The sequence below is a fragment of the Myotis daubentonii genome, chromosome 1 (assembly GCF_963259705.1).
Source record: "Myotis daubentonii chromosome 1, mMyoDau2.1, whole genome shotgun sequence".
In the NCBI taxonomy this organism is placed as follows: Eukaryota; Metazoa; Chordata; class Mammalia; order Chiroptera; family Vespertilionidae; genus Myotis; species Myotis daubentonii.
This window is the reverse complement of record NC_081840.1, coordinates 30,466,361-30,490,493: the sequence shown is the minus strand read 5'-3', so window position 1 is coordinate 30,490,493 and position 24,133 is coordinate 30,466,361. Positions and strand designations below refer to the sequence as shown.

The window sequence follows — 24,133 nt, the reverse complement described above, 5'->3', positions numbered from 1 at the left end:
TGTGGCATGCATTGTCATGATGCTCGGTGGCTGAAATATGATACCACTGAGAACGTTTGTCCTCCAAACTATAGAAACCTGGATGTTTATCTAGGACATGGTGCCAAATTTCTACTCTCCTTAATGAAAGAGTGTGAAAGTAAGACTAGAAAGCTGAACTGTCAGGGGACTGTTAAAGTTTGGGAAATGTCAGAGGGGACCTAGCTTTCTTTCCTCTCTCCCCTTCCATTCATTACAGAACAAAACCTGCAGTTCCTGTCAATGCAAAAATACCCTCTCCTGCTCTGTCTTTTCACCTGCTGTGTCAATTTAACAACAGAGTTCTCTGAATGTAGTAAGAATGAGGATGGGTAGACACATCCTAATTTAAACACATGTAATATACTTCACATGTGCTTTTATTGATGTTTTGAAAGAGGAAGGGAGAGGGGGGAAAGAGAGAGAAAACATCAACATGGGGGAGAGAGATATTGATCAGTTGCCTCCGGTACACACCGCCACCAGGCATCAAACCCACAACCTGGGCGTGTGCTCTGACCAGGAATCGAACTGGCAGCCTTTGGATTCATGGGACGATGCTGAACCAACTGAGCCACATCGGCTAGGGCTATATATATTTTTTCCATTTAATTGAACAAACATTTATTATGTCCCAATACAAAGAGGCCTAAACTGGAAGGAAAAACACTTGGTTTGCCTTGCAGCCTTGCCAATGTATTAGTCAGTGTGAAGTCAGGAAATAGAACCTCTCAGTAATTTTTTTCATCAAAAATGTTTAGTTTTTAATTAAACTTTTTATTTTGAAATAATTATAGTCACATGCAGTTATAAGAAATAATACAGGGAGAGCCTGTTTTCCTTTTACTAGGTATTCATGGACTTGGTATTTCTCTGCATTTATTTAGACCTTCATAATTCTTTCATGAGCATTTTGTAGTTTTTTTGTTTTGTTTTTTAAAATATATTTTTTTTATTGATTTCAGAGTGGAAGGGAGAGAGAGATAGGAACATCAATGATGAGAGAGAATCATTCATCAGCTGCTTCCTCTATGCCCCACACTGGGAATCGAGCCTGCAACCCCCACATATGCCCTAACCTGGAATCGAACCATGACCTCCTGGTTCATAGGTGAACGCTCAACCAGTGAGCCACGCCAGCTGAGTAGCATTTTGTAGTTTTTAACATATAACTCCTATGCATGTTTTGTTAGATTTATATGTAAGTATTTAATTTTTTGAGTAATTAGAAATGGTATTTTAAATTTGTTGTTAGTATACAAAAGTAGAGTTGTTAGGACATAGAAATACAGTTGATTTTCATATATTTATCTTCTATTCTTCAATCTTTTTTGAACCTACTTATCAGCTCTAGGAGTATTTTATAGATTCCTTGGAAGTATCATCTTTGTATTGTTGAAGATTATAGATTTCTAGGAGTATTTTAGAGATTATCTCCTACGTAGATAATCATGTCATCTGCAAACAGGATACTTTCTTGACCCCCGAAATTCGGGTGTCCTTGTCACCGCTGGTCGGGGGTAGAAGTTCTGGCTCCCCACTAGGCTTCCGCTGACACCTCCCTGGCTCTTCCTCACAGCTCCCTAGGTGGCCTCCAGTGACACCAGAGGGGCAAGTGCCCAGCAGGAATGAAAGCCCTGGCTCTCTACTTGGCCTCCTCTGACAGTACCCTGGTTGGGTGACGGTGGGGCCTCTGTCACAGCCAAGGGCTGGCGAGGTCTAGGCTGTGCATTTGACTTTGCTGAAATGGTGGGGTTTGGCCACATTTTTTCCCTATATTATTTACCTTCAGGGAGTGATGATGTTCTGAAAGTTTTCTGTCTTGCTAGGTTGTCCTGTTCCTGGTACTTTTGCTGAAGAGGGCAGGCCTTTCTTGGGACTCTTTTGTCTGTTATATTACCAGATGCTGCCTTCTTCAGCACGCAGTCTGGGACATTGGAGGGAAAAAGAAAAGGCAGGGAGCGACCACCAGGTTGTTCCTTAGGAGCTAATGCCCACAGCCGCTCTTCCTTCTTCAATTCTCCACTTTCCAGTCTTCTTAAATTAGTTTTGTGTGTGATGTGCAGGGGTTTTCATTGTGCTTAGTGGGAAGAAGAGGGAAAAGTATGTCTACTCCATATTCCCAGAAATGAAAGTCCTTCTAGGGTGCATGCTTTTTAGATTTTTGTTTATGAGACATCTATTTCCCAATTTTATGTAGTTATTAAAAATGTGTGTGTAAGATTAGTAAATTGAGTGAAACAATAAGAATACATTAGTCAACACTCAAATTTCATTTTAAAGATCATTGGCCTTTTCATAAAATAGTGTTTCAGCTTCCATGTTAGAGATGATGTTGGAGTTAGAATCATAGAAGATTAAACTGGAAGTCATATATTAAAGATCTTTTAGAGTTCTGTTGTTTTATTCAGATGAGGACATTTTTTTCTTTAACAATAGAAAGATGATTCTTACTGGAGGAATCTATACCCGATTTTTATACCATTGCATGGATATGCTTTTTTTTTTTGAGAATATTATTTCTCATGGACAAAAAGACATGATTTTAGATCATATTCCATCATGCAGAGTAGGAAGAAAGTTGGGTGTAGAATTATTGTTAAATCAGATGGTTAGGATTATAAACACTTTTCATTGAGAAAGTGGGACAATAAAAACAAAAAATGAAATGATGTTTCTTATCAGTTCATCTGTCAGTAGGTCAAAACATGTTTTACAACTTTTTTACAGATTGAAATTGTCAAAGAAGAATTTAATGAACATTTGGAAGTTGTTGACAAGATTAACCAGATCTGCAAAAATCTACAATTTCATCTAAATAAAATGAGAACCTTTGAAGAGCCTCCTTTTGAGAAAGAGGCTAATGTTATTGTGGACAGATGGCTTGATGTAAGTGATCATTTAATTGACTAGAAATTCTATTCTATAACAATTAGATTGACCTTTTCTGTTGTATCTTTAATGTTTGATCTGATTACAAAATTCAAAAATACTCATGGTAAAAATGTTCAAATAATATAAAGTTTATGACTTAGCAATTTTCTTTACATCCAGAGTTTTAGGCAGTACTAACAAATGGGTCTACAAGTTTCTATATATAAAAGTGCAAGCTCAACTTATTTGAAATAAATTAGTTAATATGTTCCTCATCCATGAAAGATATTGATGTTCAACTATATATTTACTTAATACATTTTTATTTGAGGACTAATGATATTTTTTATGAATTGCAAATTAAGAATTTGTGTTATATTTTCATCTGGGGTTTTTAAAAGCAACTTTTATTTATTGTGGCTTAGAAATTAGGAAGAATATTGCTTTCATTGCGAATAAGCTGCAGCACATCAGCTAAGATTTTTTTTTGTAGAAAAGAGAAGTACATGATACGATAAAGCAAAATTTTTGTTGACTAATAAAGCAAAATAGCCAGTAAAGGTAAACTAAAATTTTATTTAAAAATAGTGTTTAGCTAGAACCGGTTTGGCTCAGTGGATAGAGTGTCGGCCTGCGGACTCAAGGGTCCCGGGTTCGATTCCAGTCAAGGGCATGTACCTTGGTTGCGGGCACATCCCCAGTAGGGCTTGTGCAGGAGGCAGCTGATCGATGTTTCTAACTTTCTATCCCTCTCCCTTCCTCTCTGTAAAAAATCAATAAAACATATAGATATATATTTTTTAAAAAATAGTGTTTGAAACAATGGTTTTCATATTTTTCTCCTACTAAATGTGTTATTTTTATGTGTTAATAATTATGGTAGATAAATGAGAAGACAGAAGACTACTATGAAAACCTTGGTCAAGCTCTAGCTTTATGGGACAAACTTTTTAGCTTAAAAGATGTAATTGATGAGTGGACTGAAAAAGTCCTTCAGAAAATGGAATTGCATCAACTCACTGAAGTGGAAAGAGATATGCTGAAGGTAATTGAACAGAGATAAAATGTCTGCTCTTTTTTACACAGTTGACATTTTAATAATGAGTTTGCTTTCTTTTGTGATTTGTCTAGAAAAATCACAAAGAAATCTTTTATTTCTTTCCTAATCCCCTGAGTGGGACCTGAACTCTGTTGCTTCCTTTATGATATCTGGGAAGATGTTAGGAAATAATATTAATCTGGGGTTAACAGACATCCAAGGGATTCATGGATGAAATGAACTTAACATGGGAGAAACTGACCTCACATGGGAGACGATCATTTATTTTCATGAATGTCTAACTAAAATGTAATATTTGTTCCAATTATAAATATATCAACACACAGTAGGATGAACTTGCATGTGACATTGTTATTAACAAAATCACAGATATTTTAATTATCTTTCATTATCTCATCCATGAAGGTGCTTGGATTTGTAACTCCCAGGACTCTGTCAAAAACCAAGTGATTAGGGGCAATCCAAAGGCTCTCCATGTTCTGTGTATTAACAGTAGCAATCATGGGTACCAGAAAATAAGGTATACAATAAAAATATTTTTATTACAATTATGTGTTTTAGGCAGAATTACAAGTCCATGAACAAAAACCTTCAGAATTTTCTAAAAGAGTGGCTAAAATACAGTTTCTGCTTCAAAGCAGCGAAATACCTCTTGAATTGCAGGTAAGGAATTTTTATTTAAAAGTCCCAATGAGAGTACTCTAATGCTCATAAACCGGAGTTCGAATCTTAAAATAAAATTTGGGTCATTATTTAATTCACCTTTGTTCGATTCCTATATTAAATTGAACCAAATTTTTAATAGTCATCCTCGTTTATCTTTGTTCCACTTTTAGAATGAATAATGCTGTATCTTGCATTCTTTTATCCTTATTTCACAGGCCTCTGTGTGGAGGGAGAGGTATCACGGTGTGGCCCCTGTCAAGTAACAGGGGTTTCCTCAGGAGTTGTCATGGGTGTAGGAAGGAAAATATGCTCCAGTGACCCGCTTTCTAGAAGGAGAAACAGGGAGATTGCCTCAAGTGTGAATTCTGTTGTGCAAAGAGATTGTTACAGTTTTATGGAGATGGAAGTGCACGGTGGCTGAGTGGGAATATTCGTATGGCTGAGCATGAGTCAGACTTTCTGGGTGAGGTCCGGGTGCCACCACTCATTAGCCGTCTGATCTTGAGCAACCAACCTCCTTCACCGTCTTACGCCCGTGTTTTTGTGCGTGCATTAAGTGTTTACCATGATGCTGGGCACATAATAAATGCTCAACAGATGCTGGCTATATAATTTTTACTATATGTTTTTACATGTTTTCAAAAGAAATAATCCCTCCGTTGGTATGCTAGATAAAACTGGTTTTGGGGGAAGGATTCAAATTAGTCTCATAAAAAGTCAGAAGTTCAATTTCAGTTCTCATATTATTCTCTAAAACAGGGGTGGGGAGCCTCTCTTCTGCCAAGGGCCATTTGGATATTTATAACATCATTCACTTAATATAATTCACGTATATATATTTATGTTGCTTTGAAGAAAACTCCTAGATTGATTGAATTTCAGGTCCCGCCTGCGATTGCCTTGGCAGGGCCAGCCCAAATGATTTCAAGGGCTTTAAAAGGCCTGCAGGCCGACATTCCCACCCCTGCTTTAAAGGCACCGTTTGAATTGTCGTATCAGTGGTATAGAACAATGAAGAATTATAAGTAGAGAAGAATTCATTTCACGTTGAAGTGAAGCAATCTCAACTCGCTTTCTAGCAGCGTGGTTTGTCTTAAAATCTAGTTCAGTAAAATCTGTAACCGTACTTCCTATGTTTCATGATTTCAGGTCATGGAGTCTTCTATTTTGAACAAGATAGAACATGTGAAAATGCTCTTAACAGGCGAATCCAGCTGCTCTGCACTCAGTGGGAACACAGCTGAGCTAAGGGAGGACCTCGACCAAGCCAAGACCCAGATCGGGATGACCGAGTCCCTCTTGAAAGCCCTGTCTCCGTCCGACAGCTTGGAGATCTTTACGAAACTAGAGGTACTTCCAGCTGCTTCCCTTCTCTGGCTCAGATTTACCTTCACACTTACTTCTGACAGTCTTGACCTACTTAATAAAAGGAGTTAATAAAAAAATGCAAGCTTGGGGGAAAATCTCAGAAAAACAATTTGTGTATATTTAGCAGTTTCACTTTTGCCTTGCTCTGTGGACAGTAATTATTTGATATTAAATTGCATTGCTTTTATACATTTATGGGCTAAGAGAAAGCAAATCCACCCAATAGAAAATTATTTTTATGAAAATAATGGAGATCTAACATGCGTTGTTATTGAGGCCATTTTAAGATTTAATAGTTGTTTGTTTGTTTATATATTTAGGAGATACAACAGCAAATTCTGCAGCAAAAGCAAAGTATGGTATCACTTGAGAATCAAATAGGTTGCCTGACTCCTGAACTCTCTGAATTAAAAAAGCAATATGAAAGTGTCAGTGATTTATTTAATACCAAAAAAAGCGTTTTGCAAGATCACTTTTCTAAGTTATTGAATGGTGAGTGCAATGTTTCTTCTACTGTGTTTCTGAGAATCTTGAAGTGTGAACAAGTACTGTGAACACAAAGGCTAATCTAAGCTTCACTTAGCAATGGTTGCACAGATTGTATTTAGAGAAAAGGGTTGATTGATTGATTAAGGATGTATTCAGTTAAATCTTTTGGGGGGAAGCACTCACTAATCTATGCATGTCATAAATAACATTCATTTCTTTCAAGTGCCAATTTTTTTCCCCCCTGCAGATCAATGCAAGAATTTTAATGACTGGTTCAGCAACATTAAAATGAATCTTGAAGAGTGTTTTGAACCATCAGATACAAAAAAGAGTATGGAACAAAAGCTACAAAAGCTTTCTGTAAGTCATATACATGTCAATCAAAATTCATCAAAACTAAAATACTAGAGGCATAGAATTGTATTTAAGTAGCTAGGATAATAATTACTTTGATTTATTAATTTTCTTATATAGAAATAATATTTCCAAATAACCTGGCTTTCCCCAAATATTTTGAAACTGTTTATTGGGTAATGGTGCAAGTGGTTGAAGCAAGTTCTGTTTTCATACCTATTCTAAGATGCTGTTTATCTAAGAGTTTGCTGTTGAACTCAGTTGTGTTAAAATCATATTTGTTCAAAAGTAAAAAATTTATTTCATTTGGACTTTGACGTTCCTTTACTTTCCTGAAAGAGATTTCTTGATTTTTTTTAAGTCTTTCTAGGCATATTTTTCTTTTAAAAATTGCAGTTGAACTTTAATATACTGCTGGTAAGGGTATAGTGGAGGGTGGCCTGAAATGAATGGCAAAGTGCCTGCACGTTTAAAAGGCAGATAGCACCCTTAATTCTTGAGAATAGCCCGGCCAGTGTTGCTCAGTGGTTGAGCGTCGACCTATGAACCAGAAGGTCACGGTTCAATTCCTGGTCAGGGAACACGCCCGGGTTTCAGGCTCTATCCCCAATGTGGGGCTTGCAGGAGGTGGTCGATCAATGATTCTCATCATTGATGTTTCTATCTCTCTCCCCATCTCCCTTCCTCTCTGAAATCAATAAAAATATAGAAAGCAAACAAAAAGAGAATAAGCTGTACTCTCAGCTTATTGACGGCATTTAATGTTCTCTGACCTGTTGATTTGAAACCATTCTTCATTGGTACAACCGCCTTTTTTCTATTTTTTTCTTTCTATTTTTTTAGTTTCAAGTTCTGACTTTTCTTTTGCATTTAACTTCACCCATTGCATGAGCCTTAGCAAACTGATGCTCAAACTTTTTAGCACAAACATTGAAATAAAATTCTCATTCGGACAAAGTGAAATAGAAAAAAAGTCTGTGTAGTTTTACGTATTGGTTACTAGAAAGGGATGAGTATTTAGGAGAAGTTGAGTACAACCAAGCAAGAAAATGCAGCCTTTCCCGTCTCAACTCCTACTGACCTTCACAGCGGCACCTGGTTGTTCTGCTTGACCCCATTACCAGGAAGTCAGATGCATACACACATCGTAGGACTAATCGAAGTCGTCTTTTGATCATTTGCCATTGAAGTTCATTGTCTCTCCATAGGCCTTCTTTTGAATAGGGTGTTAAGAAGATGGATGTGCATGTACCGGCTTGGAAAGGGTTGTGGGGGTGGCAGAGACCATCCTTAGACTTGCCAGCAGGACATAATTGACTTTTTGTCTTTTCTTTTTTTTTTTAATAGGATTTCTTGACTCTCGAAGGACGAGGCAGTCAAGTACAGCAGGTGGAAACTGTAGTGAATCGTGTGAGGAAGCATCTGCCCAAAGCACGTGTTCAGGAGCTTAGTGGTTGGATTCTACACCAAGAAACCGAATTAGGAAAAATGGAGTCCGTATGCCAGGCGCGAGCAAAGGAGCTCGATGACTACTTGCGGCAGCTTCTGAGGTAGGAAGTAGAGGGGACGCCTCAGCAACATGTTTTCTAACGGTGCCTGTGTATGTCCTCTGCCGCAGTACAGCCAGCATTGGGATGCACAGTACACACAGATTTCACAAACAGAATGCATGCTTTCAAATTTAAGTTTGACTCTAGGAAAATGGAAGTTTAGAGAATTCTTCAAATTACTTAAAATGGCAAAGGTTTAGGGGAGAGTCTGGAAATCTTTTCTGTTTATTTCCTGTTCTTTATGATACATTTGTGTGGCTCACTGCCTTATAGAATCCCGTTGTAGTACAGGCTGTTATTATTCAGATTTTAATGTTACAAATTAAATTTTCTCCAAAGAATAACAAAAATATATACTAAAACCTGGTTGGATCCCAAGATTCGTGTCAACCTTCTCTTCAGAGAAGCATTTGTTGCTTATTTTATTTCTAACATATGTCATGTTCATTTAGACTCCAGGATGACCACAGAAACCTGAGTAAGTGGTTGACGAATCAAGAAGAGAAATGGAAAGAAATGGAACAATCAGGAGAGAAAACGGAATTGTTTTGCCAAGCTCTAGCTAGAAAGAGGTATAACTGATCTTATATATTAGATATATTTCCTGGGAATATTAGAAATATTAGATATATTTCCTGGGAATATGGTTTCTTCCATGGTGTTGTGGCTCCTATAAACTTTCAGTAACATTTGGAATTTACAGAGAACAATTTGAAACTGTGGCCCAGCTGAACAACTCTTTGAAGGAGTGTGGGCTTACTGAAGAAGAAGAAATAATACTGGAATCAACACATTTGATTGCTAGATACCAGGCATTATTGAGACAAATTGAGGAAGAGGATAAGCTACCTCCTGCCAAGGATCAGAGCTTTAATGATCTTGCACAAGATGTCATTCATTGGATAACAGGGATTAAAGAGTCCCTTATGGTTCTGAATTCATCTGAAGGCCAAATGCCACTTGAGGAAACAATCCAAAAAATAAAGGTATACCCGTGGGAAACTAAATTTCAGGAGTCAGAGTGAACTTTGATGTTGAAAAGATTTAGAGGGAAATGGCCAAGATTTGTTTCCCACTGGAAAATAGTAGTGCTGTGGAGGTTGAAGACAGTCAGGTGACGGACCTTACAACAGAGAAGGGCTGTGGTGGGTCTGAAATTATTTTAATGCAGAGGGAAGAGAGAAAGTGAATCTTCTCTTTGTGAGGGCAGTGCCCAAGTATTGTCCATCTTCACTGTGCAGAGGAAGTGACATGGAGACAGTGGTTGAGGCTGTAGCAGGTGGGAGTTCGCCGGCTGTAAAAAGACACATCAGTACAGCAGGGCCACCAGCAATGTCCAGGGCAGGGCTGGAGAAAAGCTCCTTCAGAGTAGATATGTATAGATCTTAAAGGTTATTAGGTACTGAGTGGGTTGTGGAGGGCAAGAAATCTCAATCTCCCTTCAGCTCACTTTTTATTTTTATTTCAGAGAGGAAGGGAGAGGGGGAAAGGGATAGAAACATCAATGATGAGAGAGAATCATTGATCCGCTGCCTAGTGCACACCTCCCACTGGGGATCGAGCTCCAAACCTGGGCATGTGCCCTGACCAGGAATTGAAGTTGAACTGTGACCTCCTGGTTCATAGGTTGATGCTCAACCATTGAGCCGTGCCTGCTGCGCCAGTTCACTTTCTATCTAAGGGAGATTCAGTAACTATTACTAATTTAAAATGCAGGAGGCAGAAGCACATGTGCTTAGGAGAAACTCGGGAGAATTGAAATCATGGTAAGCGGAGCATGGTTCAAGGAAGGAATGGTTAACCGTAGTGAGCTGTAAGGGTTGGGGAGACTTAATGAAGTAATCGGAATCTTTTGGGATTATATCCAAAAGTTTTTCCAGAGAACGTGAATCTGGAGTAATTTCAAGAAGGGAAGAACTTGATAGCTTCGAGCCAAGGAGGGGAAGAGAAGAGCAGGGAATGGGAATGAATTATGCCATGATGGTGAGACAGGAGGGACACTGCATTGTCCTGTGGGATGCCATGTCTCATCGTGGGTGTATAAGAATGTCTCATTCAGGTTGTTCCCTAACTCTCCACTTATAAATCATGGAGCAGACAGGAAGGTGGGTTTGCAGGGTTTGGGGTTTTTGTGGCATATCATTTATTTAAAGGCAGTTGAAAATCAAGAGGAAATTGGGAATGCAGTCAGATCAACCTGACAAATGTCTATTGAGAGCCAGTCCTTTTTCATGCGAAGGAGATCTTGTCTTTTGGGCATATATAGACATGAAAGGCTGATGTTGAAATCTAATCTGCAGTTAGAATATCATTTCAATATAATTTTTCCAAAGAAAAAGATATCCTATGTACTGTCCTTAAGTAATATGACTGGGAATATAAAACCTTTTTTATTTCATTCAGGAAATCATTTTACTAAAGCCTGAAGGGGACGCTAAAATACAGAGGATCAGGAGTCAGGCTGCGAACAGCAAGGCTCCATTGGATTCAGAGACCGTAACTGATATCGACAGCCAGTGGGTCAGCACGCTCCAGTTAGCCAACACGTATCTAAGGTAAAGGACAGGCCTTCGCCACTCTCATGGTTTCTCGTTGCACAATGAAGCCATAACAAGTATGTTTTGTCTGCTTCCTGGATTCAGATATAGTATCTATTGGAGAAAGAGTCAGTAGGTCAGGGACAGCCAGAATGTGAGAGGCGGAAACGAAGAGGAGGAGCTCTGTGGATCAGACAGGAAGCACGCTGCCATAGCTCTGTGGCAGTGTTTACTTTGGCTGGTGGTGTTCTTGGCAACACATTAACATTATCTGTCATTACACTTTTAAATCCACTTCTGCCCTGAAATTCCCTTCTGCCAGACAACCTCAGTATGTACATGGTATTACGGTAGAAAAATTAATGCTTTTAAATATATATTCTATGAGATTCATGCATGTGCAGATATTGGTAAATGTCTGAAATCATTGGACATAATTCTGGTGAAAACTCTTAATTCAGATCACATCTTAAATGATAATGTTTGATGGAAATGTGAATTTTATATTTTTCAAAGAGACAATCAGATCAAAGCTAAATTCAAGGTATAAAAAGAATAAACTAGTTCGTTGGCCAATATACAGAATGCTTATTTGTTTTACTTATGTGAGAAAGAAAAACATAGGGTAATATAATTATATTTAAACATAATAAAAATAGTTTGAAATCTAAATTATTAAGTATTTGTTCTCAAGTTATGGAACAACAAACAGTTTTTCATTAATACTGCAAATAATTTCTGGGCTAACCTTAGTGTTTACAAAGTTATACTGACAAAAAAAGTCTGTAGGAATAATGCATATTAGTGTTATTTTAATATTTTTATTATAATGTGCATTGTATTATAATATGCAAAATGCCATTGCATTTGTTAAGTGTTATTTCCTTTGTAAAATACTTTTTAAAATGTAGCCATCAAGAAAAGCTTCTACTAGAAGGAGAGAAGTATTTGGAAAGCAAGGAGGACCTGAGATTAATGCTCACAGAACTGAAGAAGAAACAAGAAGTGGGCTTTGCTCTGCAACATGGTTTGCAGGAGAAGAAAGCTCAGTTAAAAAATTATAAGAAATTCCTCCAGAAAGCACAAGATTTGACATCCTTGCTAAAGGAGCTAAAATCTCAAGGAAATTACCTCTTAGGATGCACTAAAAATCCCAACTTCAGTGAAGAGTCTTGGCTGGAAATAAAGCATCTACATGAAAGTCTTCTTCAACAACTACAGGTGAAGTGGTGAAAATAAAAATTTAAATGATTGTTGTAATTATGTAAGATTTGTATACAGAACCTTGTTTTTTTGTTGTTCTTTTGGTAAACCAAAAACTTAAAAAAAAATAGATTTTAGGGAGAGAGAGAGAAACATGGATTTGCTGTTCCTTTTATTTATGCATGCATTGGTTGATTCTCGTACGTGCCCTGATCAGAGATTGAACCCGCAACCTGGGCATATCAGAATGATGCTTTAAGCAACTGAGCCACCCTGCAGGGCTCCAAAAGCTTTTGAAATTTAATTTATCACTTTTAGATAAAAATATTAACTCTTCAAGGATGAAGGAATCAAACCAGTCAGTTTTACTAGAAGAATCCATCATGTATTAATTGATGATGATGATATTTCTCTCATTGAAATTCCCTTCTTCAGGAATAGGAAGAGTTAAGACTCTTTTAGGCATCGCTATGAAGGTGATCATGTCAGTTATTCACGTATCATCCATCCATCCATCAATCCATCCATCATTTATCATAATAGCTTGTGTTTGTTATTCTGTATAAACCATCTTATCAGTGTCCTACCCTCGTGTTTTTCTACATGATCTGCAGTAAAAGAGTTAAGAGGTGAAATGTCAACTTGCCATGAGGGAGTGTATTCTCTTAAGAGAATCCTATATAATAAAAGCCTAATATGCAAATTGACTGAATGCTGGACCGACCAGTAGAATGACAGGTTGCTATGACATGCATTGACCACCAGGGGGCAGGGGGGCAGACGCTCAATGCAGGAGCTGCACGCAGCCAGGCCAGCCAAGGCGGGTGCTGGCGGGCCCCTCCTCCCCCCACCCCCAATCGTCCTGCCATTTGCCCTGCAGATTGGCCCCGATTGCCTGCCAGGTCTAGGGACCCTACCCATGCATGAATTTCATGCACTGGGCCTCTAGTGGTTTATGTCTTTGCACATTGAAAGCCAGCTTCAATGTAGGAATTACCTGGCTAAGAAATCCTGCTTATACAGATAGAGGAGTTGTGCAGGGGTTGAAGATATACCTGCTTGGCTGTAAGTGGTTTAGCTTAATAGTTGCTACTTTTCTGATTAGGTGTGGTCACCTTATTTTCTTAATCCAGGGAGAGAACCTGGATGATGGGTTTGCACTTGAGTTAGGATTACTTTTTCCTAACACACAGTTTTGGAGTTTGATTCTTATAAAAGGAATCAAGGGTTAGGATGATCTCATATAGTCTCATTTGCAAGTGTGGGTGCTTGGTTTTGATAAGAAGGATAATTAAGGGAGCTGCTTTATTATGGATGTTTGTCATTTGATGATGTAATTTGTAGGCATTTTATTTTGTGAACCTCTTGGCAAATCCGTTGTCTTCAGGGATAAAATGAAGGCAAAGAAGCCTGAAGGAAAGAAAGTGTTTCAAAAGGGTCACTTTGGGGGAAGAAGGGAGGTTTTACAGTGAAATTCCTCAAACACTAAACTCTAAAAGAACTCTGGGCAATTATGGCCATATCCCTGTTTCAAGATGAAACCTTATCAAACAAGTATTTCTGACGAATTCATTTATTATCTGAGTGAGAAGACTCAGAGAGAAATAATTCATACTTTGTCAATGGTTTTGTTTTTAGGATTCTGTGCAAAAATTGGAAGGCCATGTTCAAGAACACCACACATACCAGGATTGCGTAACAGACCTGAATACCGAATTGGACAGCATCTCCAAGGAATGTGTTAGTTTTTCTGACAAGCCTGTGGATCCAATAAAAGTTGAGGAAAAACTGCAGGAACTGCAGGTATTAGATAATGTCCAGACATGATAGATACTTAAAAAACTTAATTTTAATTACAACTTTACTAATCAGTGTCTTTGGTTTGAAATTCAAGTGCTATTCAGGTGACTACTAAGTAAAGTCTGACCAGTCGTTAGAAAATGGGACCGTTCTTCTGTAGTAAATAAATCCACGTATAATCCATGTTAGCAGGACCCTCGGGGATGTTTCCACCCATGACCAGTCTGTAGCTTCTGGAGATTTTTGTTTCAGAGACAGCACTGATCCTGGGAGAGACTGGCTAGTCCAAGGAGGCAGCTACTGCAAGACACAGGGGGAAATGTTTCAGTTTTGCATTCTTCATCATGGGTGGCTAGAAGTTGTGTAATTAAAAAAATTATATATATATATATATCATATATATATATATATATTGATTTCAGAGAGGAAGGGAGAGGGAGAGGTAGAAACATCAATGATGAGAGAGAATCATTGATTGGCTGTCTCCTGCACGTCCCCTACTGGGGATTAAGTCCGCAATCCAGGCATGTGCCCTTGACCGGAATCGAACCTGGGACCCTTCAGTCCACAGGGTGAGGCTCTATCCACTGAACCAAACCAGCCAGGGCTGAAGTTGTGTAATTTTTATTAAATTTTAGACTCGAGGACTTATATTAGAGCCCTCTCCCAGTAGGGCTTCCAAAACTCTCATGCTAACTCCAACACCACCTAGCCTTGCAGCCCTTTACCCTCATTCTCAAAACAAATTCCTAGGATTCTCACTGTTTGCACAGCCAACAAAAACAGGCCCACGTGGTGTCTTCTGGACGCACTTCTCAGCTCCTCCTTCCACAGTTCCTTGACTGGGAGATTTCAGGGGTGAGTCTCAGGGCAGCACTGCTGGCATGAGCTTGCGAATGTCTCGTCTCTTCCTTTTAGAGACCGGAGAATCCAGCCAGACTTTTCCTCCAGAATGGCCTGCCATTAAGGCAAGTCGGCCTCCCCCGTTAGCTGTGATGATTTGACAAACTCTCGAGGCCTCGTCATGTCCAGGGCACTGTTTGAGTGCCACGGATATGAGAAAAATAAGACCGAGGCCTCCCCCGGCGGAGCTCGGGCTCCTGTTGAAAACCTAAAATGCAGACTTTTGCTGTACATAGAAGGAACCACAGGGGCCAAGTTCTGACCCCTCAACTTACACATAATTAGCTGAGTTGTGGAGAGCTGAGGGGCTCACCAGGTCACCCAGGTTAAATGACAGAGTGGGGGCTACACCTGGAGTCTCTGACCCTGGTCAGGTGAGCGCTTTTCCTAACTCTCCACTAAACATCTCTAGTTGGTTGTCTCAGTTATTTGAAGTTCAGCATATACAAAACTTACCTCATCTTCTTCCCTTCCTCCGTCTCCGGGGGCCTCTCTACCAGTGAACCTGCTTTGCCTACTATATTCTTGGACTCCAGGAATATCTCCACCACCTCTCCAGGCTTTCAAGTCAGAAACCTGGGTTTCTGAACTCCCAGTCTAGTCAGACGTCAAGTGTTGTCTCTTTCATCTCTGGTATAGCTCTACAATTTGCCGCTCCCCTGGTGCCCCCATTCTTGCTGCTTTACAACAGGTCCTGTCTCACAGTCTCTTTGTTAGACTTCTGAATGGACTCCCTGCCCGCATGGTACCCTCTCGAATGTACCTTCTCGGATCTCTCTAAAATCCAAATCTGGAACTCCTGCTTTCAGCGTAAAAATGTTTCATGTTACATATTTGTTACATATTTGTAACATATTTGTTAGCATAGATCTTTTCACATTCCATTACAATTGTCTATTTACATCTGTGTCTCTCTGACCGGACTATAGGAACAGGAAGGGACTGGATTCTATGTCATCTATGTAACTTCAGAACCTACATATACTTGCTGTTAGTTGAATGAATGAACATTTTTTTGGTTGATCTATTTAAGGTAGTGACTAATAAATCCTACGTTGTTCACCTAGTAACTTTAAGCCTTATTCTATTTCAGTGGAACATCACTACCAGATATAGAACCTCAAATGACTTTTGAGTCTAGTGTTTTCAAACTAACCCCCTTCATTCATGCATACATTTACTAAATGTTGATTGAGCTCCCACTATGTCTAAGACATTGTACTAGAAAGATTGATTTAATACGTTTTGCTCTGAATTTTAAATATTAACACTAGATTCACGTGGGCATCTTCTAAATGATTTTTTTCAATGTTTTGCAAGTAGTAGACAATATTATTTAGTGTTTTGATGATGTCAAAAGGCTTTATCTTGAACTAAGTATATACTCAACAAATATGTATTGACTGCCTCTAATATTCCAGGGACTATGTTGCGAACATTTGTTACGTCTTATACGTTTTTAGTTACGTATAAAATGTGTTTGAGAATTTCACCTGGGATGCTACCCTGGTTTAAATTGTACCCAAAGTTTCATCTTTGTGACGAGTTAAGTTTTTTATACTCCCCACTAGTGAAACAGAATACGCTGTGATTTACAAAAGTCAATGAACTCTTGTGACAATTGAACAGATACTTCTTGTGACAATCTTTTTCTCCACTCACAGGAACTAGAGAATAGACTCCGTTTACAAGATGGCCCATTAGAGAAGATTTTAGGCTTAGCAAAATCCATCAAGCAAAATACATCTTCAGCGGGACAGAAGATTATTAAAGAGGATATAAAATCACTTAAGTGTAAACAAAAAGATTTGGAACACAGGCTTGAATCTGCTAAGCAGGAGATGGAAAATTATCTCAACAACATTCTCAAATCAAAATGCTCCACAGGAAAGAAAGAGAAGTTTCCTCTGCCCGGCAGAGAGAAGCAGGTCACTTCTGACACGCAGGAGTCCACTCAGGGCTCCGCTGCAGCGGAAAAGTTGGAGGAAGACTTGGAAACAAACAAGGTAAGTGCTTGTGATTGCATCTCCGAGCCATCGTGTCTGAGGATGAAGAGGTGTGGGATTTGAAAAGAGGGTCGTGCATCAAGCCTTCTGATTTCATAATTAAGCCCTCCATGTGCTGGCGATTTATGTTGCCCACTTGTAAAGAGAGCCCTTAGAAAACTGTCCAAGATTTCAGTGGTGAAATATTCCTGTTCAGTCTGTTAAAATGCCAGTCATCCATTTAGGTTTATTATTCTCTCTGGTGTGTAATCAGATATGGTTTCTTGGGTCAAGAGCACAAAGGCAAATTAGAAAAGGCAAATGAAAAGAAAATGTGCTTTACCCATTTTTTTAGGAAAAAAACTCAAGAGTCGTATTTTTTTTTTTATTTTTTTTTGGTTTTCTAATGAAATCAGAGACTGTTTGAAAAGCTGGATTCCTTTCTTTTTCTTTGTATGTTAACCCTATACTGCAAATGTGTTTTTAAATGTTGTCAGATCATTTGGTGTGAGAATGGCAACACACAGGCTCCTGATTTTCCCCGGGGAGAAGGAAGAAGAATGTTTTGTTTTCATTCTAAACAAACAAATGGGTACATTTTCCTGTGGCTCTTGAAGTGCTTTCTCATCGGTTAAAAGATGAAAACGGAAAAGGCCCAAAGAGCCACCTAGGAAACTGTATTTGAAAGGGTCTCCCTGATAGGCAGTGTCTCGCAGTCCAGGTCCAGTGGGACACGCAAAGGTTAGACATGCAGGTGTGAGTTCTCAGCACCAGGAGTGAAGAGAACGTGTACTTCCATGGCCTTCCTGGAACAGAAATGCAGGGTGGGTTAGAGGCACCGATAGGGTTTTTTAGAAATGTCTACACAAGGATAAATGGCAACAGGACATCTGTCTGTCCGTGAAGACTTTCAAATGCCAGTGTTAGTGCTAAGGAAATACATCTTCAAGGATTCAGGGCCCTGTAGGTGAGACTCTTGATGTTGTATCTGTAAAAGAAACTCTTTTTTTTTTTTTTTAAATACTCACTTTACTATTTATTTACTCTTTTTTTTTTTTATTGCTTAAAGTATTACAAAGGGTATTACATATGTGTCCATTTTATCCCCCCGCCCTAGACAGTCCCCCTAGCCTCCCCTACCCCCCAGTGTCTTATGTCCATTGGTTATGCTTATATGCATGCATACAAGTCCTTTAGTTGATCTCTTACCCCCCTACTTCCTGCCCCCCAACCCTCCCCGGCCTTCCCGCTGCAGTTTGACAATCTGTTTGAGGCAGCTCTGCCTCTGTATCTATTATTGTTCAAAAGTTTATAATGGTCTCTATTGTCCATGAATGAGTGAGATCATGTGGTATTTTTCCTTTATTGACTGGCTTATTTCACTTAGCATAATGCTCTCCAGTTCCATCCATGCCGTTGCAAATGGTAAGAGTTCCTTCCTTTTTAGAGCAGCATAGTATTCCATCGTGTAGATGTACCACAGTTTTCTAATCCATTCATCTACTGATGGGCACTTAGGCTGTTTCCAGATCTTAGCTATGGTGAATTGTGCTGCTATGAACATAGGGGTGCATATATCCTTTCTGATTGGTGTTTCTGGTTTCTTGGGATATATTCCTAGAAGTGGGATCACAGGGTCAAATGGGAGTTCCATTTTCAGTTTTTTAAGGAAACTCCATACTGTCTTCCATAGTGGCTGCACCAGTCTGCATTCCCACCAGCAGTGCACAAGTGTTCCTTTTTCTCCACATCCTCTCCAGCACTTGTCGTTTGTTGATTTGTTGATGATAGCCAGTCTGACAGGTGTGAGATGGTACCTCATTGCTGTTTTGATTTGCATTTCTCGGATGATTAGTGACTTTGAGCATGTTTTCATATGTCTCTTGGCTTTCTGAATGTCCTCTTTTGAAAGGTGTCTATTTAGGTCCTTTGCCCATTTTTTGATTGGATTGTTTATCTTCCTTTTGTTAAGTTGTATGAGTTCCCTATAAATTTTGGAGATTAGGCCCTTATCAGATATGACATTGGCAAATATGTTTTCCCACACAGTGGGTTTTCTCGTTGTTTTGTTGATGGTTTCTTGTAAAAGAAACTCTTAACAGAATTTTAACAGCAGTAATTAAGTTTAAAAAAGGGAAAATACTGAGGACTTTCTATCCGAATACATGATGTTGCTAAAGGGAGTTGTTTAATAACCTTAAAATTAGCTTCGTAGGCCCATTTTGGCTTTGCCCTCCCAAAATTCAGTAGGATTTGTTGAAGCCTACATAAAGGTCATCATCCAATAATGATTTTTCTTTTTCTTTTTTAAATATATTTTTATTTAAACCTCCTCTGTTCTCTTTAAATGCAACCAAACCCTGTTCCCAGTATTCCTGGCAGATGTCTGGTCAACGACAGATCGATCAACAGATCCTCAATCTCTTCCTGCTCTTCTTTACAGCTCACAAATTGTTAATCTTGACAGTCGAAGACTGAATGAAATTATCTTTTTTTTTTCATTAATATGACTTCATCTATACATCCTTTAAGTAAAAATTGATTGAACAGTCAGAGTTCTGTGGTGAGCAAAAATAGACATGTTCTTTATTCTCAGAGGGCTTCTGGTCTAGAGGAGGAGACATACATTAGTCAACTAATTAACTAATGAGAGACTAATTACAGGAGCTAAAGGAGGGAGCCCGGTTCCATGATCGTCTCTAATAAATGAGTCAGACCTGAACTGTAGTCAGAGAGAGTTTCTCTAAGGAAACAACATTTGAACTGAGACCCGAGTTAACTGAGCTCGGGGCTGGGTGTGGGCCATTCTTGACAGAAAATGTAGAACTTGCTCTTGTGGTGGGAGAGAGCATGAGCAATTAGAGACGGAAGTAAAGCCACTGCATAGAAGGTGGGGCTGCTTGAGGCCTGAGAGGTAGGCGAGACTGGCTGAGTCACGAGTGCTTCACAGGTCACACGAACATGTTAGACATTATGCTGAGCTAAGAGGCAGCCTCTGAGGCTATGGCGATCTGCCTTTCCACTTTGTCTCTAATGGTGCTGATGGACGCTTGTGCTTAGAATTGGCTTTCGCTACTTTATATTGAAATGCTTTAAAGAATGAAGACATATACCCTGGAGAGCTTGTATGACGCTGTCCCACTGTGGGTTGGCAGGCTACAAGTGAGAGTTTTGGGCTCATCACTGTCATAGAATTATTATGGCCGTGGGACCATTGCCCCGAGTGGGAAAAAGGAGAGTGAAGCTGTTACGGACTTCACCTCTTTTGGATGCTGATGCGTTTGCTAAGCCAGAGACAGTGCTCAGTTGTTTAAAACTCTATTTTAACTGTTAAACTAAAAATGTTTCCTTTGTGACTTAATGGATATAAAGATGAAAATGTCATGGTCCTGTCCTTAAGGAGAGTTGATGATATTCGTCTCACCTCCTATTCTTTTCCAAACAGGCCAGACTCTAAGGAAAGATATGTGGATGAAAAGATTTAAAAATTTTTAAAAAATGTAAACATAGTTGGCTATATAACTCAACCAGTCTTTTGCTAGAATGGTAATTTTCCAGTCTACATTGATTATTAACTTGGAAAATTCCATTTATGATCAGAGGATCAATATACTTATTACACTGTTTAAAATTATATTTTGTCTTAAGTGTATGTTAATCGTAGTTTTGTTTAAAAAAGAGACATTCCAGGAGCATTGAGGTAATGTCAGTTTTCAGAATGCTCTCTCTGACCACTAAGGGAATATTACAAATGACATGTTATAAGTGTTACTAGTTCTCATCACTTGCCCACCAGGTAAGAGAGGTCAAGGGCTATGAATTCTCAGATAATTAAAAGTCAAGTTTTCTTAGAGTCTGCAGTGGTTCTCAACCTTCCTAATGCTGCGACCCTTTAAATGCAGTTCCTCATGTTGTGACCCCAAATGATAAAATTATTCTTGTTGCCACTTCTTCATAACAGTAATTTTGCTACTGTTATGAATCGTAATGTAAATATCTGATATGCAGGATGTATTTTCATTGTTACAAATTGAACATAATTAAAGCATAGTGATTAATCACAAAAACAATATGTAATTATATATGTGTTTTCCGATGGTCTTAGGCGACCCCTGTGAAAGGGTCATTCGACCCCAAAGGGTTGCGACCCACAGGTTGAGAACCTCTGGTCTAGGGCTAGGCCTTTAGCTCTTGTTCACCTGTAGAGTGTGGGATACTCTTAAGTAATAGTAACCATCAGGTGGGAAAGAGGCAAGTGTCTGTCCACCTCCTGTACTGCCCCACTGGCCAATGAAGCTTGGGGTGAGGCGCCTCCCCTTTCCTCTCACAGCTTCCCAGGTCTTTCCCCCTGAGGTAAGCCACAATGTATTGTTGAACTGGAGGAAATTGCCAAAATTTCAATCATTTGAAGCCGTATTAAAGAAGTGACTTGTGCTAAGTGCTAACTAAGTACTTCAAAACAAGTAACACTGGTCAGGGGAATTTTTTTTTTTTAACTAGTTAGTATTGGTGAAGTTCCAGATGGTATCTGTTTTATTTAAATAAACTTTTTATTTTAGGATAGTTTCACATTGACAGAAAAGTTGCAAAGATAGTACAAAAAATTCCCAAGTGTCCCTTACCCAAGCCCCTATTGTTAACATCTTACACCATTGCCTAGGCAGTATTTTTAAGACAACAAATCAGCTTTGTTTGATAGACTTGAAACCTCAAATATTTTACTGACATAAAAGTATATAGAAGAGCCGAAGCCGGTTTTGCTCAGTGGATAGAGCGTCGGCCTGCGGACTGAAAGGTCCCAGGTTCGATTCCGGTCAAGGGCATGTACCTTGGTTGCAGCCACATCCCCAGTAGGAGGTGTGCAGAGGCAGCTGATCAATGTTTCTCTCTCATCGATGTTTCTAACTCTCTATCCCTCTCCCTTCCTCTCTGTAAAAAATCAATAAAATATATATATATTTAAAAAGTATATAGAAGAATTAAATGGTATTTCATTTATCAAGTAACCTGAAAATAAAAACTTACACCTTGGCAAAGTGATGGAAATCTTTAAAATTACTGTCATATGGTGCCTACTACATGTACGTGCTCAACAAATATTTGTTGACAGGATGAATAAATGTATGCAGATGCTCCTCTACCCTATTGAGAATCTTAAGTTCTTAGAGCTTTCAGAAAAGATTAAATTACTCCATATATATAACCTGTTCTGCCTTACTCTGGCTGTGGAATTCTTACTTCTAGTTGATATAAGGCATACTTAATTCATTCTTAATATCGTGAAGTCTTGGTGTTTCCTCTGTTTACCCAGTTATTACTTTAAACTATCAATAGGTAACATTGAATGCCTGTTATTTGCCCCACCCTCCGCATCCTTTTGAATACTAAGTATAAACTTTGGAACTTTTTTCTTTTTTCTATATCTGTTTTCTTTCTTTGAATATATAGATTGTACCTCTGTATACAATTGAGCATTGTTAAATCCTATACTGTAATGTCAAAAAAGTTTAATTTTTCTCGGAATACTGATATCAGCATTAAATATTGCATGGAAAAATTATCTTAGATAGTGCTCAAATATACTTTTTAAAAAAGTCTTTGAGTTTTAAAAAAAAAAGAATAAAAAGTCTTTGAGTTAACAGAAGAAACTGCCATGCTTTCATCAAGAAAAAGAAAAGTTATTTATTTGGAAGGTAGACTGTTCAGCAATTAATCTTTTTATGTTTTCAGAATTCAGCTGTGGAGATGCTTTTGTCAAAACAACTTTCTCTTGATGTTCAAGAAAGCATGAAAAACACTGAAGATGAGCAGAAAGTCAATGAGCTGCAAAATCAACCTTTAGAATTAGATGTCATGTTAAGAAATGAACAATTAAAAGAGATAGAGGTACGGAAACAAGAAAAACACTGACAACATGATTGCATTATTTATCCAGTGCAATACAATATATTGTAATTACCAAAAACTTGCTTGCACAGAGTGAAAAGTCGTATTTAACCTTTGCCTGATGATCAATTTGGTAACTCTATAATTATGTACTAATCAGTAAGTTTTATAAATTTTCCCATTTAAAAAGTGGAAGAGTTTAATGAACATTAGTGTTCTTTCTGTTTCACAAAGTTCCTAAAAACTTACTTATTCAGTAAAAAAAATGCAGAGATTCTGACTTGTTATCATTCCTTTTCTCAGTCATATGTATTCTTCAGATTCTGACAAATTCCTTTTATTTTTCTAATTATCAACATCATGGGGTACTGTTTCTTTGTTTTTACAGCTCTGTTTACAAAGCTTTGTTTATGTATTTATGTACTAATAGCTATGTAAAATAATCTAATAGGGCAATACATGGCCATGTTTTTTAAAACGCCCCTACAATTTTAACCAAGCTTCTATAATAGAAAACATGTATCTAAGACAGGAGAAGGGATAATGTATGTAAATAATAAAAATAAGATAAACCTTCCTTTCAACATTGCAGAACCTTTTAACACAATGGGGTGATCGAATTGCTATTAAATGCTAGACCCATGGTGGGTTTGAGTCTAGATTTTAGCATAATTCAAGAGAAAAAACCCTTTTAAACATCAGGACTTAACTTTCTCTGTGTACAAATGAAATCTTTAAAACATCTCGGGATAGAGTGCGTTATTGGAAGGAAAGAGGATGGGAAAGAAAATGGATGAATGAATGAGTGAATAAGTGAGTGTATACTTAACTGATTTCCTTGACTTGTTTTTTAGGAATTATATACCCAGTTGGAAGCAAGGAAAGCAGCCATTGAACCCCTGGGACAAACTGAATATCTCAACACAACAGAAACCAGTGCCCTGGCTCTCCACAGTTCAAGGAATTCAGCGCAGCACTTGGACAGTCTGCTTCAGGCACTTGCTACTTTGAAGGCAAACAAAGAACGCCAGTATTGTCTTCTTCAAGATTTTCAGGAACACCTTGCTGCCATCGAATCCTCGCTGAAAGTCTTGTTGACAGAGAAGGAAAGTCTCAAAGTGTAAGTGTAAGAATTTAGGACTTGAGTCCATTTTATTCAAACACAGGTTCTGTTACCCTGAACAGGCCCCCCGGTGGTTTTTGTTAGTTTGTTTTTAATTTTTTTGTTAATATATCCTCACAGGATATATTTTTTCCATTGCTTTTTTAGAGAGTGGAAAGGAGTAGGGAGAAGGGAGAGAAAGAGAGACAAACATTGATGTGACAGAGACACATCGATTGGTTGCCTCCCTTACGTGCCACAGTTGGGATGTGGGATCGAACCTGCAACAAAGTTACGTGTCCTTGACTGAGACTTGAACCCATGACCCTTTGGTACAT

General features: G+C 38.5%; 1 protein-coding gene across 8 annotated transcripts in view; it reads left to right on the top strand.

The window, feature by feature from the left end:
• SYNE2 (spectrin repeat containing nuclear envelope protein 2) overlaps positions 1 to 24,133 on the top strand; it is a 316,273-nt gene that overhangs the window by 147,381 nt on the left and 144,759 nt on the right. For 7 of the 8 annotated variants that reach the window (XM_059693959.1, XM_059693921.1, XM_059693938.1 and 4 more), the window contains 15 exons: positions 2,749 to 2,907; positions 3,776 to 3,937; positions 4,514 to 4,615; positions 5,768 to 5,968; positions 6,307 to 6,478; positions 6,723 to 6,835; positions 8,177 to 8,379; positions 8,832 to 8,951; positions 9,083 to 9,365; positions 10,783 to 10,934; positions 11,828 to 12,137; positions 13,758 to 13,922; positions 16,487 to 16,828; positions 22,538 to 22,693; positions 23,548 to 23,813. In XM_059693959.1, coding sequence (XP_059549942.1) covers positions 2,749 to 2,907; positions 3,776 to 3,937; positions 4,514 to 4,615; positions 5,768 to 5,968; positions 6,307 to 6,478; positions 6,723 to 6,835; positions 8,177 to 8,379; positions 8,832 to 8,951; positions 9,083 to 9,365; positions 10,783 to 10,934; positions 11,828 to 12,137; positions 13,758 to 13,922; positions 16,487 to 16,828; positions 22,538 to 22,693; positions 23,548 to 23,813 — 2,906 coding nt within the window. The remainder of the gene's footprint in view (positions 1 to 2,748; positions 2,908 to 3,775; positions 3,938 to 4,513; positions 4,616 to 5,767; positions 5,969 to 6,306; positions 6,479 to 6,722; positions 6,836 to 8,176; positions 8,380 to 8,831; positions 8,952 to 9,082; positions 9,366 to 10,782; positions 10,935 to 11,827; positions 12,138 to 13,757; positions 13,923 to 16,486; positions 16,829 to 22,537; positions 22,694 to 23,547; positions 23,814 to 24,133) is intronic. The other variant, XM_059693929.1, reaches the window with a different exon arrangement.